Raw genomic sequence first — 14,621 nt, 5'->3', positions numbered from 1 at the left:
TAACACTGTTAACTAAGCACATATAGCATATTTACATAACACTGTTAACTAAGCACATATAACATATTTACATAACACTGTTAACTAAGCACCGCCCTGCCTCCAGGGCATTGGTTTAATCCTCATTGGTTCACGAGCTTTTTCCTTCTCCCCACCCCCATCCTACGTTCACTCTCTTCCGACCTGAAAGTTCCACCTCAGGATATATAAGGACAGGATTGTGACTAGAGATAGCTTAGATTGTGCAGCGTTCCACATGAATGAAAACTGAACTGCGTACCACTCAGCCATGAGTCATCTCTGTCTCCAGCCTGCGAAGCTAGCCTGGCATAATGGTGCCTTGAACAGGGACTGGCAGGACAGAGAGAAATTGAGAGAGGAGGGGGAGATAGAGAGAGGGAAAGAAAAGTAGACACCTACAGACCTACTTCACCACTCATGAAGTATCCTCGCTACAGGTTTGGAGCTGGGGCTTGAACCCTGGTCCTTGCATGTATCCTTGTTGGTAGTGCTATGTGCCCATAACTGGGTGTGCCACAGCCCAGCCCCCTGGAGAAATTATTGTTTATAAGACAATTATTTAATTTTATTTTTAATTTTTTTTCTGCCTCTTGGGTTATTGCTGGGGTTTGATGCCTGCACCACGAATCCACTGCTCCTGGAGACTATTTTTTCCCCTTTTGTTGCTCTTGTTATTTTATCATTGTGGCTATTGTTATTGTTGTTGCATAGGACAGAGAGAAATGGAGAGAGAAGGGGAAGATAGAGAGGGTGAAAGACAGACACATACATGCAGACCTGCTTCACCGCCTGTGAAGGACTCCCCTGCAGGTGGGGAGCTGGGGGCTCGAACCAGGATTGCACTTTGTGCCATGTGTGCTTAACCCGTTGCGCGGCTATCAGCCGAGCATTATTATAGGAGCATTATTGACATATACCTACAACTTCTCATCTCCCAGTGATAGAAGTCTGTACTGCACAACCAGCCACCAGCTCAAGCCCTTCTCCACCACCATTGTGTTTCAGTCTCCAACACCACCAGCCCTCCTCCCCAGAGTCCTTCCTGGTGCAGTACCTGCACTCAGCCCAAGCTTTACCCTGTGCTTTTCCTTTTGATCTTTGCTTAAGTTCCACCTACAGGTGGTCTTTGTCTTTCTCCTGGCTTGTCTCACTTAGCATGATTCCTTCAAGTTCCATCCAAGATGAGGCAAAGAAGAGGACTTCACTATTGTTAATAGAGTATTAGGACATTATGTATCTGTGCCACAGCTTACTTTCTTTAAAGTTTTCTTACTGATTTACAAAATTGCAAAAGAACAGAGGTACAATTCCACACAGTTCCCACCACCAGAGTTCTGTGTCCCCATTCCCTCTATTGGAAATTGCAGTGATTCTCCCAAGGTCACAGATAAGGGTTGACTTCTCTCTCTCTCTCTCTCTCTCTCTGTCTGTCTTCTCTTCCATTTTAAGGCATGCTTACACCTATTACTATGTTTGAATGTCTTTCCTTTTTTTTTTTTTTTTTTTTGCCTTCAGGGTTATTGCTGGGGCTCAATGCCTGCACTGCGAGTCCACTGCTTCTGGAGGCCATTTTCCCCATTTTGTTGTCCTTGTTCTTACCCTTTTTGTTGTAATTATTGTCATCATCATTATTATTATCGTTGTTCTTGTTGGATAGGACAGAGAGAAATTGAGAGAGGAGGGTAGGCAGAGGGGGAGAGAAAGATAGACACCTGCAGACTTGCTTCACTGCTTGTGAAGTGACCCCCCTGCAGGTGGGGAGCCGGGGGCTTGAACCGGGATCCTTTTGCTGGTCCTTGCACTTTGTGCCCTGCGTGTTTAACCTGGGGTGCTAGTGCCCGACTCCGTTTGGGTCCTGATGGAATTGGGTTTCAGAGCCCTCTAGTCTTTTTTCCCCTACCATTTCCCCCCTCTGGGAGTTTGGACCAGAATTCCCTTTGAGCTGCAGAAGACGGGAAAGAGTTCTGCCACAACTTTCTTACCCTCCTGTCCGTTGCTGGGCACCTGGGTTTTCAGGTTTGGGATCTTAACAGATGTTGCTGCTGTGTAAATAGGTGTAAATCGATCTCTGTTCCTCTGGAGTTTTTGCGTTCTGTGGGTAAATACTTCGAAGAGAATGTTACGATTCATTATCTTTGTCCGTTGCACAGATTTCTTTCATTTTTTAAAAATATTTATTTTATTTATTTATTCCCTTTTGTTTCCCTAGATTTCTTTCATTTTTTTTTTAAAGATAAAGCTTTTTTTTTTAAAAAAAAAAAAATCTTTGTTTATTGGATAGAGACAGCCAGAAATTGAGAGCAAGGGAGAGATAGGTAGGTAGGTAGATAGATTGATAGAGAGAGACACACACACACCTGTAGCACTGCATCATCACTGGGGGCTGGGGACTTGAACATGGGTCCTCATGCATTGCAACATACATCGCACAGACAGAGAAACAATACTACTGCTTTGTTACATTAGTTATCTTTTGAGAATTAAGGAATTTGAGGATTTGTGGCTTTTCATTCACCATTTGTGTTTTGCTCAGTGAAATGCCTACTTCTGCTGATTACCTTTTCTTATTTTCATTTGTATGTTTATGTATGTGTTTATACACATAGAGAAAAGGAAGGAGGGAGGGAGGGAGGAGAGAGAGAGAGAGAGAGAGAGAGAGAGAGAGAGAGAGATGCCATAATATCACAGTTTCCTTGCTGCCATGGCAGCTCCTATGTGATTTTGAGACTTGAGCCTAGCTCAGGGTGAGGCACACCTTGCTCAGTGCACTCTCTCCATCCCCTATCATTCTGTAACTTTCCAGTATTTAATTGCTCTTGATTTATTAGAGAGTCTGACAGATCACACTTAAGTGTTGAATACTGATTGCAGTTGGCTTTGTTTGCCCTGTTATTCTCATCTTGGAACGATTTTGCTCTCACATTTCTCCAGGTCATGTCCTTTTATGAAATACCAGCTTGGACACACAGGAAGCCTAAGCAGTCATACACTGAGAGGAACACATCCATTCAAAAGCTGTTTAGCCTCTGGGCTTCCACTGTTTCTAGATAGAATATATGTGCTCCATCAGAACCAGCCAGTGAACTTTCTAGACTGATTAGGTTACAGTGTTACTTTGCTTAAAGATAATGGACAAAGGGAGTGCCTTGGGCCCTGTCAGCCATGAATCACTGTAGCTGATATTTGCATCTCTAAATAAACCCATGAGGCTGTTTCCTGCCGGGTTGTCTGCCCTGGAGTATCTGCTGGCTTCATGGTGCCAGTTCTCCTGGTCACGGGGACCTCACTGTAAATGAGACTGTGCCTGTGCCCCTGGCAGGAGATATGTGCAGCCGATCCCACATGAGGCTCTTCCAAAGGATAGTTTTTTATTTTTGTTTTGTGGGTTACTACTCTTATTATTTTGACTCTTTGGAATTAGTAGAATCTTAGGCCACTGGTTTTTCTTTTTCTTTTTTATTGTGGAATTAATGTTTTACATTCAACAGTAAGTACAATAGTTAGTACATGCATAACATCCCCAGTTTCCTGTAAGGCCACTGGTTTTTCAGTCTCTCTTCTTAGTGTGGGACATTGGGAGCCCAAATTGACCTTTAAGTTTCTGTTACGTTTCATCTCACAAATCATGATACTATTATTTTTATTTAATATTTGTTTAAAGTCAGTTTCTGATTTCTCCTGTGATGCCTCTCTCCTTGACCCTACTGGCTACTTAAAATTTTATTGTTAATTTCTAAATAGTCGGTGTTTTTAAACATGGTATTGACTTCTCATTTAACTTTCCTTTAAAAACAATTTCCGGGAGTCGGGCTGTAGCACAGTGGGTTAAGCGCAGGTGGTGCGAAGCGCAAGGACAGGCGTAAGGATCCCGGTTCGAGCCCCTGGCTCCTCACCTGCAGGGGAGTCACTTCATAGGCAGTGGAGCAGGTCTGCAGGTGTCTGTCTTTCTCTCCCCCTCTCTGTCTTCCCCTCCTCTCTTCATTTCTCTCTGTCCTATCCAGCAATGATGACAACAATAATAACTACAACAATAAAAAAACAAGGACAACAAAAAGGAAATATGTAAATAAAATAAATATTAAAAAAAACCCCAACAATTTCCAGGGGCTTGGGAAATAGCCTAGTGTTAGGCAAAATACTATCCTGCCTGAGGTCCATGGCTCAGTCCCTGATGGCATCATAAGCCAGAGCTGAGCAGTTTTCTGGGAGAAAGAAGGAAGGGAGGGACGAACAGAGGGAGGTGGGGAAGAAAGGGAAAAAGTTTGATTGTTGATTTTGGGGCCAGGAGACAGCTCTCCCAATGTAGCTGATTTGAATTCCTGGTACCACATGGGAACACCTTGCACAGCACCCAGGGGAAACTCCAAGGATGGTGTACCGGTGCTATAGTGTCTGTCCCTCCCCCTTCTCTGCCTCTTTCAATAAATTTATTATTTTTAAAAAATTTTTGGATAGAGACAAAAATGTGTGTATGTGTGTGTGTGTGTGTGTGTGTGTACACACTTTGTACAATGCCCAACTTCATTTCCTAACATCTCTGTCTGGCCACTTATCTCTCAGTCCCTGAGAACGTGATTATCTGCAAGTCTGGCCTTGGCTATCTGTCTCAGAGCAGCTGGACACCGGGAAAAAAATGCCGCTAGTGTCACTGAACCCTCATCCTGTAAGATGGTCTCGTTTCATGCAAATCCAGTGCTCCTCTGCTGAGCCCCAGCCATGGCTGTGGCTGCCTGCTTTTCTGGCAGGACATTCTCCGCTCCTGGTTTATATTTAGAAATTTTATTGTGATTTCTTTTATGGCCCTGGCATATGGTGTGCGCTGATGGGCGTATCCTTTCATAAAGGCCGTTTAGACTAGGATGGCTACTCCTGGATTTGACTGATCTTCTTTCTCAAGCCTGCTTGTTTCAGTTTCTGAGAGGTGTTGCTGAGAGCTCCCACCGTGATTGTGGAGTTTCCTGACATTCCCTGTAGTTCTGTTTTGGTCTCTTTTGTGTGTTGAACTCTGAGGTTTTCTCCAGATGCACTGAATGGCCCTTTTTCTCTGGAGGAAACTGGTCATTTCTGTTGTTTAGATTCTCTCCTACTGATACTCAGGAAGCCATACTAAGCCTCTGGATTCTACCTGTATACTGCCTCCCTCCCTCCCTCCCTCCCTCCCTCCCTCCCTCCCTCCTTCCTCCCTCCCTCCCTCCCTTCCTTCCTTCCTTCCTTCCTTTTTTTTTTTTTTTTTGGCTCCAGGGTTATTGCTGGGCTCTGTGTCTACAGGATGAGTTCAAGCCTCCCTCCTTCTATGAATTTCCAGATCAGTCCCATTTCCACTTGACTCTCCAAACCCCAGGTTCTCACTCTTCTGTTTGGGCAGGGTGCTAAAAGCTTCAGCTGCCCACAGTCCATCTTCCAGGCACTCTGCTGCCTTCAGTCTGTCCCTTCCCCTGCTTTGGTGAAAAACTATCCTCAGGACTGTTCCTCCCCTCCCCTCCCCTCCCCTCCCCTCCCCTCCCCTCCCCTCCCCTCCCCTCCCCTCCCCTCCCGTGTCTTCTTTATCATCATCATCGTCTGGCATCCATTCCTCGGAGTTGTGATTGAGTTTCTGGCATTTGTACACAGCTTAGCTTGTGTCTGACACAGAAAAACATCCTCTGCAGCCCTCAGTACACCCTGCCTATAGCAGGAGATAAGCATTTGCTTTTTCTTTCTCCTGGGAACCCTGTGGTCTAGGCAGGGAGAGGGAGAGGGGCTATTTCCATTCACAGAAGGAGGCCCATGGCATCTGAATAATGTCAGATTTCCAACCCAAGTCCCCTAAATGTGTCCCTGAGACCTTCCACTCTCTTCAGTTTTGGCTCAATATTAACATTAGTTGACTCTTAGTATCAACTGATTAATGGATAAAAAGACATTGGAGAGCTCTCAGAAGGCTAGTCATGGACCATTCCTGTGACCCTGCAATTCCTTTCCTGGGGATGTAGCTTCAGGAAAAAAACACACCCATCCGAAAAGATCTGTGTACACCTATGTTCATAGCAGCACAATTTGTGATAGCCAAAACCTGGACGCGACCCAGGTGCCCAAGCACAGCTGAATGTCTGAGCAAGTCGTGGGCTACATGCACAACGAAATAGTACTCAGCTATTAAAAATGGTGAATTCACCTTCTTCACCTCATCTTGGATGGGGCTTGAGAGAATCACATGAAGTGATATCAGCCGGAAAGAGAAGGATGAATATGGGCTGATCTCACTTGTAGAAAGAACTTAAGAAACAAGAACAGAAGAGAGATAATAGAGTAGAATACAACTTGGACTGGAGTTGGTGTATTGCACCAAAGTCAAGGATTCGGCAGACGTGGTGTTGGTGGTGTTGGTTGTGTTGGTGGTGGTGGTGGTGGTGTTGGTGTTGGTGTTGGTGGTGGTGGTGGTGGTGGTTGTGTTGGTGGTGTTGGCGGTGTTGGTTGTGTTGTTGTTGTTGTTGGTGTTGGTGGTGTTGGTGGTGGTGTTGGTGGTAGTGGTGGTGGTGTTGTTGGTGTTGGTGTTGGTGGTGTTGGTGTTGTTGTTGGTGGTGGTGGTGTTGGTGGCGGCGGTGTTGGTGTTGTTGTTGGTGGTGGTGGTGTTGGTGGCGGTGGTGGTGGTGGTGGTGTGTGTGTGGGGAGTTCAGGTCCTGGTACCTGAAGGTGCAGGAGGACCTCGGCTGGGGGTGAAAGTTTTTTGCAGACCGCCATTTAACTGTACTAGTGACTTTTCATGTCCCCTTGCCTTGAGCATTTGAGTGGAGGTTCTGCTGTTGCCTTCCATGCCTCCCTGTGCTGTCCACCTAGGGTGGTGTGGTGCAGCACCACCCCCTGGAGACTGGGAAGACCAAGTGCAGACACTCAGAGCTCAGACCCATGTGCTGCGTGTCCCTGTCATTCCAGGCACTCCGCCTGAGTAACATGGCCATGGGAAAGACCACCACCGGCCAGATAGTCAACCTGCTGTCTAACGACGTGAACAAGTTTGATCAGGTGAGTGGCTGGGACTCGGCTTCCGTCTGCCTTCTTATTCGATTTATTGGAGTGTCAGGTGACACAGGGCTGGATGCCTTTATGCGTGTTTGTTTGTTTATTCATTTTTGCCCTTAAAGGTACGTGCAGAAGTACCTGCACGATGACTCCACTGCTCCCTATGAGTCTTTTTTTTCTAAGATTTCTTTTTTATAATTTTATTTAATATTTATTTTTATTTAATTGTATAGGGCAGAGCTAAATTAACAGGGCAGGGGGAGATAGAGATGGAAAGAGAGAGGGGCCGGGTGGTGGCGGCTCACCTGGCTGAGTGCACATGTGCACATGTTACAATGCATAAGGATCCATGTTCAAGCCCCATTGTCCCCACCTGCAAGGGGAAAGCTTTGCAAATGCTGAAGCAGGGCTGCAGGTGTCTTTGTCTCTCTCCCTCTTTACCTTCCCCCTTCCCTCTCAACTTCTGGCTGTCTCTACCCAATAAACAAATAAAGTTAATAAAAAAGGAAGATGAAAAGAGTTACCTGTAGCCTTGCGTCACTGCTCATCAAGTTTCTTCCCCTGCAGGTGGGGACTAGAGGCTTGAACCTGGGTCCTTTCACTTAACCAGGTGCATCAGCTTCCTGCCCTGCCTCCCCCTTTTTTCGCTTAATGGGTGAGACAGAGAAAAAGAAAAATATTAGCAGCGCTGCATCATCACCTTTTGAAGCTTTCTTCCTGCATCTGGGGACTGGGGGCTTGAAATCAAGTCCTTGTACATGAACTGAACCACTTCCTGGCCTTGATTTTTAAAAAAAATGCATCTTATTTTATTTTAATGAGATAGAGAAACACACACACACACACACACACACGCACACTGCTTATTTTGCTTTGTTTTTTCATTGCTAACAGGTTATCATCAGGGCTTAGTGCCTGAATGTCAAACTCACCACACCGAAGGGTCACTTTACATTTTATGTATTTTTATTTGATAGAACAGAGAAATTGAGAAGGGAGGAAGATAAAGAGAGGGGGAGAGAAAGAGACATTCGCAGCACTACTTCATTGCTTGTAGAGCTTCCCCCTGCAGGTGGGAAGCAGAGGTCGGAGCCCAAATCCTTGCACATGGTACAGTGTGCACTTAGCCATGTGTGCCACCACCCTACCCAGCAGAGAGATAGCTAACTGAGCAGGGTGCCTGCCTTGCATCTGCAGACTGAGATTCTTGCCGTGACAACACATGGAAGCGCCACAGCACTGGAGAGAGCTCAGGTGCTTTGGGAATCGCTCATCTCTGTCTGTCTGAATGAAAAAGTCACACCGAATGGTAAACTCACACCTGCATGAGGGCCTGAGTACACAGGTACACACAAAATAATAAGATACAGCACAGGAGACAGAGTCAAAGACCAGTGATTGCATTGCACCGAAGCAAAGAACTCTGGGCAAGGAGGGCAGAAAGGAGATGGGGGTGGCGGGGGAGAAGGGAGGCTTTCAGGTCCTGGTACGGGATGGTGGACCTAAGTTGGGAGTCAAGAGTGTTTTGTAGACATCTTTCTTGGTGAGAAGAGAAATCGTACCCCTGCGCCAACAACTATACTGTAAACCATCAACTTCCCAATGAACAAAAAATATAAGGAAGAAATTCTGAATTTGTTTCATAAAAGAGTGAACCAGAAAAATACTCCTGGGAATCGAACCCAGGACTTCATGCCTGCTGGGTTTGAGCTGTACCACTGGGTGTCAGTGGCGGGGTTTCCTGCCATGCTCAGGGGCCTGGCTGTTCCCTCCCCAGGTGACCATCTTCCTGCACTTCCTGTGGGCGGGGCCTCTGCAGGCCATCGCGGTGACAGCCTTGCTGTGGATGGAGATAGGCATCTCCTGCCTGGCAGGCATGGCGGTGCTCCTCATCCTGCTGCCCCTGCAGAGCTGCATCGGGAAGCTGTTTTCATCGCTCCGGTAAGAGCCGGGCGGACAGGCATCTTCTCAGGCCCTTCTGTGCAGGCTCCAGGCTCCCTGCTCCGGACTCTGAGCCTCAGGCAGTGGAGACCCGTGTTGGAGCTGGAGTGTAGTTTGATCCAGGAGCAGGGAAGGGGGCGCTCCTGGCTCCTCGTTTTTGGGCATTTCAGCCTCAGTGAGTGAAGGAATGTGCACAGTCTGAAGTGATTTAAACAGGTGTTGCCTGATCATCCCTTTCGATATCAGCTAAGCTCAGGTGCATATATTTACATTAACCTGCATTAAAGCAATTTTCAGCTGTGTTATTATTTCCTCCCTCCCTCTTTCTCTCTTTCTTTCTTCCTTCCTCCCTTCCTTCCATCCCTCTTCCTTCCTTCCTTCCTTCCTTCCTTCCTTCCTTCCTTCCTTCCTTCCTTCCTTTCTTATTTTCCTCCAGAGTTATCAGTGGGTCTCAGTGCCTGCACTATGAACCCACTGCTCCTAGAGGCCATTTTTTCTTCAGTTTTATTGCCCTTGTTGTTGTTATTGTTGTTGTTAGATAGGACAGAGAGAAATGGAGAGAGGAGGGGAAGACAGAGAGAGGGAGAGAAAGATAGACACCTGCAGACCTGCTTCACTACCTGTGAAGCGACTCCCCTGCAGGTGGGGAGCTGGGGGCTCGAACCGGGATCCTTATGCTGGTCCTTGCAGGGCGCTTAACCACTGCGCTACCACTCAGCCCTCTGTGCTACCACTCAGCCCTCTTATTTATCTTTCTCTTGATCAGTGATCTTTTATCACCTGCTCTTCATTTATGGACCTGTTATCCTTTCATCATCTGCCTCATCTATATACCTATAGTTTTTAAACATTTCTTTACTGTATTTGATAGGACAGGGAAATTGAGAGGGGAAGGGAGGTCGGGGGAGAGAGAAGAAGAGAGACAACCGCAGCACTGCTTCCCCACTCCCACTCATGAAGCTTCCCCCCTTGCAGGTGTTGACTGGGACTTGAACCCGGGTCCTTGAGGATGGCAGCATGTGTGCTCAACTGGATGTGCTGCTGCCTGGCCTCCTGTATCAGTCAGTCTCTTAATGATCTGTCTGTCTGTTTGACTGTCTATCTCATCTGTCCCCTTTATGCAGTGCTCAGACGTGAGTCCAGGTCTCTTGCATGTATGTATGTATGTATGTGTCACCGAGACTCCTCCCCGCCCCGTGTTTGCAGTTCTTGTTATTGGAGAGGCGCCAGAACTCCGCTCTACCACCCGTGGAGCTCCTGGTGCTACTGGGATTCTGGCCCGGGGTCTCATGCGTATATGAGCATCGTAGCTGGTGCACGTACCACAGCACAGTCTCTTAAGGTGGTTTTTTAAATTTTTTTATTTTTGTTGTTGTTTGTTTTTTTTTAATTCAGTGCTTTTATTAAGTTAGACATTCCCCGAAAGCAAGGTCATATTTGATGAGGCCTTTATAGAGCCTCTCATTCTGTAAGGTTTATATGACAGAAACATGCCAGCAGGTGAATTAGACCCACAGCTAGTCCCAGGGGCACTGGAGTGGATGGATCATTGTCAAGGCCACCATGTCAAAGGGGGCTTGTGCTGGTTGATTTGCTTTAAATGGCAGGCAAGATGGCTCACAAGCAAATGTAAGACACTTTTTAAAAATGATATATTTACTTATTACTGCATAGATACAGAGAGAAACTAGGAGGGGAGAGGAAATAGAGAGGGAAAGAGACAGAGAGACATCTGCAGCCCTGCTTCACCACTTGTGAAGCTTTTCCCTTACAGGTGGGGACCAGGGACTTGAACCCAGGTCCTTGGACATTGTAATGTGTACGCTTAACCAGGTGCGTCACCACCTGGCCCCTAGACACTCTTAAGAGGGAATACATGTGCGGAGTTTAGGGGAACTCTCATCACTGAGGTAGAATTATTCTATAGATCTAACACGGTTACAAAATAGAAAATTTAACTAAAATAAAACGTTCGCAGGTGATTCGCAAGCTTTAGAATTACATCGCGTGTAAAAATTCCCAAATGGCAGCTGGAGAGATAGCTCACCTGGTAGAGCACGTGCATTTGTTGTGCGGCCGGGAAATTTCCAGGTTGTGGTGTCTCTCACGCTGTCTCTCTCTGTCTCTCTGCTGCCCGAGGTGGCTCTAGAACAGTGAAATCATGTATATATGAGGCTCTGGTAGGGTTACCAAAAAATGTGTGTTCGGTTTTAAAATTTACTTACTTACTTACTTACTTTGTATATGTGTTTTGGATAGAGACACAGAGAAATTGAAAGGGAAGGGAGAGTGAGAGACACCTGCAATACTGCTTGATCACGTTTCAAGCTTCTCCCATGCGGGTGGGGGCCGGGGGCTTGAACCTGGGTCTTTGTGCACTGTCATATGTGTGCTCAGTCGAATGTGTTACCACTTGGCCCCTGTGTTGAGTATTTTTCTTCTGTACACACATGAATTTCCTTCCACACTTGGAATCTCTTTTCCCTTTTGGCCTCTTATTTTTTTTTTAAGACCTTCTCGAATGCTTCCAAAACTCCCAGTGTCTCTGTTGTTGTTGCTTTCTCTCCTCAGTAGAATTAACCATCTTCTGTTATGTTATTTGTTCCCCTGACCCTTTCTTCCTATTTCCCCGCCTCCCAATGACCTGCATTCTTGCCGTTTTTGCTGCCTTGCTGTCCCCCTCCACCAGCTGTGATCTACCAGAGCAGGCAGTGTATATGAGACTCATTTTCAGCTCTCTCACAGAAGATCGTTCAGACTCCCCAGGGGGCTGGGGAATTGTGACCACGACCCCTCGATATCCCAGTAGAAGTCTTCTCCCTGCTGCTTCTGAGCTGGTCCTCTCCCTCCTGACTTGTCAGAGCTGCAGGGAATCCTCTGGCCTCTGCTCATCGGCAGGGAGCTGTGTTTCCCGGCCCCACCACTGACCTCTGTCTCCTCAGGAGTAAGACGGCGTTTTTCACGGACGTGAGGATCCGGACCATGAACGAGGTCATCACTGGCATTCGCATCATCAAGATGTACGCTTGGGAGAAATCCTTTGCCGATCTCATCATGAACTACAGAAAGTGAGTGCCGACACGACAGGACTCGCAAGTCTCTCTCTTTTTCAGCTTAGTTTCCCGTTACCTCTTTGTCTTTGTAACTGCTCTCCTTTTGCCTTTTTTGCCAGGCTGTCAGATCAGGCAGAGGAGTGAGTCTATGGTTCAAACCTCCCTTACCATCCATCATCTCTACAGTAGAAAGCGCACATGCCTCTTTTTTTTTTTTTTTTTGCCTCCAGGGTTGTCGCTGCAGCTCGGTGCTTACACTATGAATCCACTGCTCCTGGCGGCCATCTCCCCCCACCCCTTTCTTGCCCGTATTGTTTATCGGCGTCGTTGTTGTTGGATAGGACAGAGAGAGGAGGGGAAGACAGACGGGGAGAGAAAGAGAGACACCTGCAGACCTGCTTCACTGCTTGTGAAGTGACCCCCCTGGGGAGCCGGGGTTCGAACCGGGATCATTGTTCTGGTCGTTCGAGTCATGTGCGCTTAACATGCTTGCCACCACCCAGCCCCCCACATGTCTCTTTAAATTATTTATTTTAAAATTTTTATTTATGTATTATTGGCTAGAGACAGAGAAATTGAGAGGGAGGGGGAGGGAGAGAGAGAGAGAGTCCTGCAGGTGGGATTAGGGGCTTGCACCTGGTTCCTTGTGCCCTGTAATGTGTGTGCTTACCCAGGTGCGCCACCGCCTGGTTCCCCCATACAAATGTATGCCTCTTAACCCAAAGAGTTCTTATACTCCGAAGCCCTAGACAAGCAGGGATTCTAAGGTGTCTGCATGGAGAACATGGCATTTATCTGTTTCACTTTTTCATTTTAATTTATTTTTATATGGAGAAAGAAATGAAGGTGGAAGGGAGGGTAGACCTGCAGCACTGCTTCACTACTTGTGAACACCCCCCCCCCCCGACCCCTGCCATCCCACAGTTGAGGACCAGGGGCTTGAACCCAGGACCTTGCCCATGGTAATGTCTTCTTTCTACCAGCTATATCATTACCCAGTCCTGAGCAATGCTCTGGTTTCAAGGGACCATTCTCTCTCATAATAAATAAATAAATAGATACATCTTTAAAAAACTGTAATTTATGATTTAAGAGAGAGGGGGGATTTATTTATTTATGAGCGAGCAGAGCTCCACTCTGGCTAGGAATAAAACCTTGGATCCTGTACATAACACGTCTTGCACTTGACTTACTGAACCTCTGCTCTGTCCACTGTGATTTCTGTACATGTCCCAGGGAGTGTAAAGACTCCATGTATCCACATTGGACCAGAGCACAGAAAGAGTCAGGATCATTTATTCCAGACAGGTGTGCAGACTGGCCGTTCCGTCTCGCATTGCTGCGTGTTTGCAGAGCTCATCTGGCTTTCCTTTTTTTTTTTTTTAAATTATTTATTTTCCCTTTTTGTTGTCCATGTTTTATTATTGTTGTTGATGTCATCATCGTTGTTGGATAGGACAGAGAGAAATGCAGAGAGGAGAGGAAGATAGAGACGGGGAGAGAAAGATAGACACCTGCAGACCTGCTTCACCACCTGTGAAGGACTCCCCTGCAGGTGGGGAGCCGGGGGCTTGAACTGGGATCCTTATGCTGGTCCCAGTGCTTTGTGCCAAGTGTGCTTAACCCGCTGCGCTACTGCCGGACCCCCGGCTTTCCTTTCTGATTCGTTTTCTCTGTCCACACATTCTCTGTCAGCAGTACTGCTCTGCTTTCCTGGGGTCTGGGCTGCTGCCTCGGTCTGAGTAACCCTTGGAGGGCCACTCACTGTGGCCTGAGTCTGGTCGCATGTTGCGAGGGCTGGCTGTCCCCTGTAGTGTTTCCTCACCACGGGACGTGATCTGCAGGCCCTGTGAGTGAGGGTCCTTGTGTAGTCTCACTGACTCTCTTATGTCAGCGTGACACCCAGCTTCCATTTTGCTGGCGACAGCTAAGGGGTTGAGCTGGCCGCAGGGTGTGTGCTGCACGATGTTCTGACACGTAAGGGACGAATCCACATCCTCCAGGCTGCCTGTTGGGCTCCCGTGCAAAAGACACTGGGACCTGAAATGTCCCTGAGGCCTCCCTCTGCCTTTTCTATTCTAGGAAGGAGATCTCCAAGGTGCTGAGAAGTTCCTACCTGAGGGGGATGAACTTGGCATCGTTTTTTGTGGCCAGCAAGATCATCGTGTTCGTGACCTTCACGACCTATGTGCTCCTGGGCAACGTGATCACGGCCAGCCGCGTGTTTGTGGCCGTGACACTGTATGGGGCGGTGCGGCTGACCGTCACCCTCTTCTTCCCCGCTGCCATTGAAAGGGTGTCAGAGGCCATAGTCAGCATCCGGAGAATCAAGGTCTGGGGACGCTCTGCTTTCTGACGTTGTGGGCTGGGGGCCAGCAGGTAGCTCACCCAGCAAAGCGCTGGGCCATAACATGGGAGGCCCTAGGTTCAAGACCTGGGACTCCAGGGGACCACCATGGTGTCTTCTGGGAGCGTGTGTCTTCGGGTGAACTTTGACCCCTGAAAGCCCATGCAGGTGGGGTTCTGTTCCTGGATTCTTCTCCCACTAACTCCTGCATGTGTTGCTGTTGGCACAAAAGTGAAATGGTAAAAAAAAAAAAAAAAAAG

General features: G+C 47.3%; 1 protein-coding gene across 1 annotated transcript in view; it reads left to right on the top strand.

The window, feature by feature from the left end:
- Positions 1 to 14,621, top strand: part of ABCC4 (ATP binding cassette subfamily C member 4) — a 274,755-nt gene that overhangs the window by 80,912 nt on the left and 179,222 nt on the right. The window contains exons 5-8 of the mRNA XM_007526845.3: positions 6,934 to 7,023; positions 8,798 to 8,961; positions 11,904 to 12,029; positions 14,097 to 14,346. Of these exons, the coding sequence (XP_007526907.1) occupies positions 6,934 to 7,023; positions 8,798 to 8,961; positions 11,904 to 12,029; positions 14,097 to 14,346 (630 nt within the window). The remainder of the gene's footprint in view (positions 1 to 6,933; positions 7,024 to 8,797; positions 8,962 to 11,903; positions 12,030 to 14,096; positions 14,347 to 14,621) is intronic.

The sequence above is a fragment of the Erinaceus europaeus genome, chromosome 5 (assembly GCF_950295315.1).
Source record: "Erinaceus europaeus chromosome 5, mEriEur2.1, whole genome shotgun sequence".
In the NCBI taxonomy this organism is placed as follows: domain Eukaryota; kingdom Metazoa; phylum Chordata; class Mammalia; order Eulipotyphla; family Erinaceidae; genus Erinaceus; species Erinaceus europaeus.
This window is presented reverse-complemented; position numbering and strand designations above follow the sequence as displayed.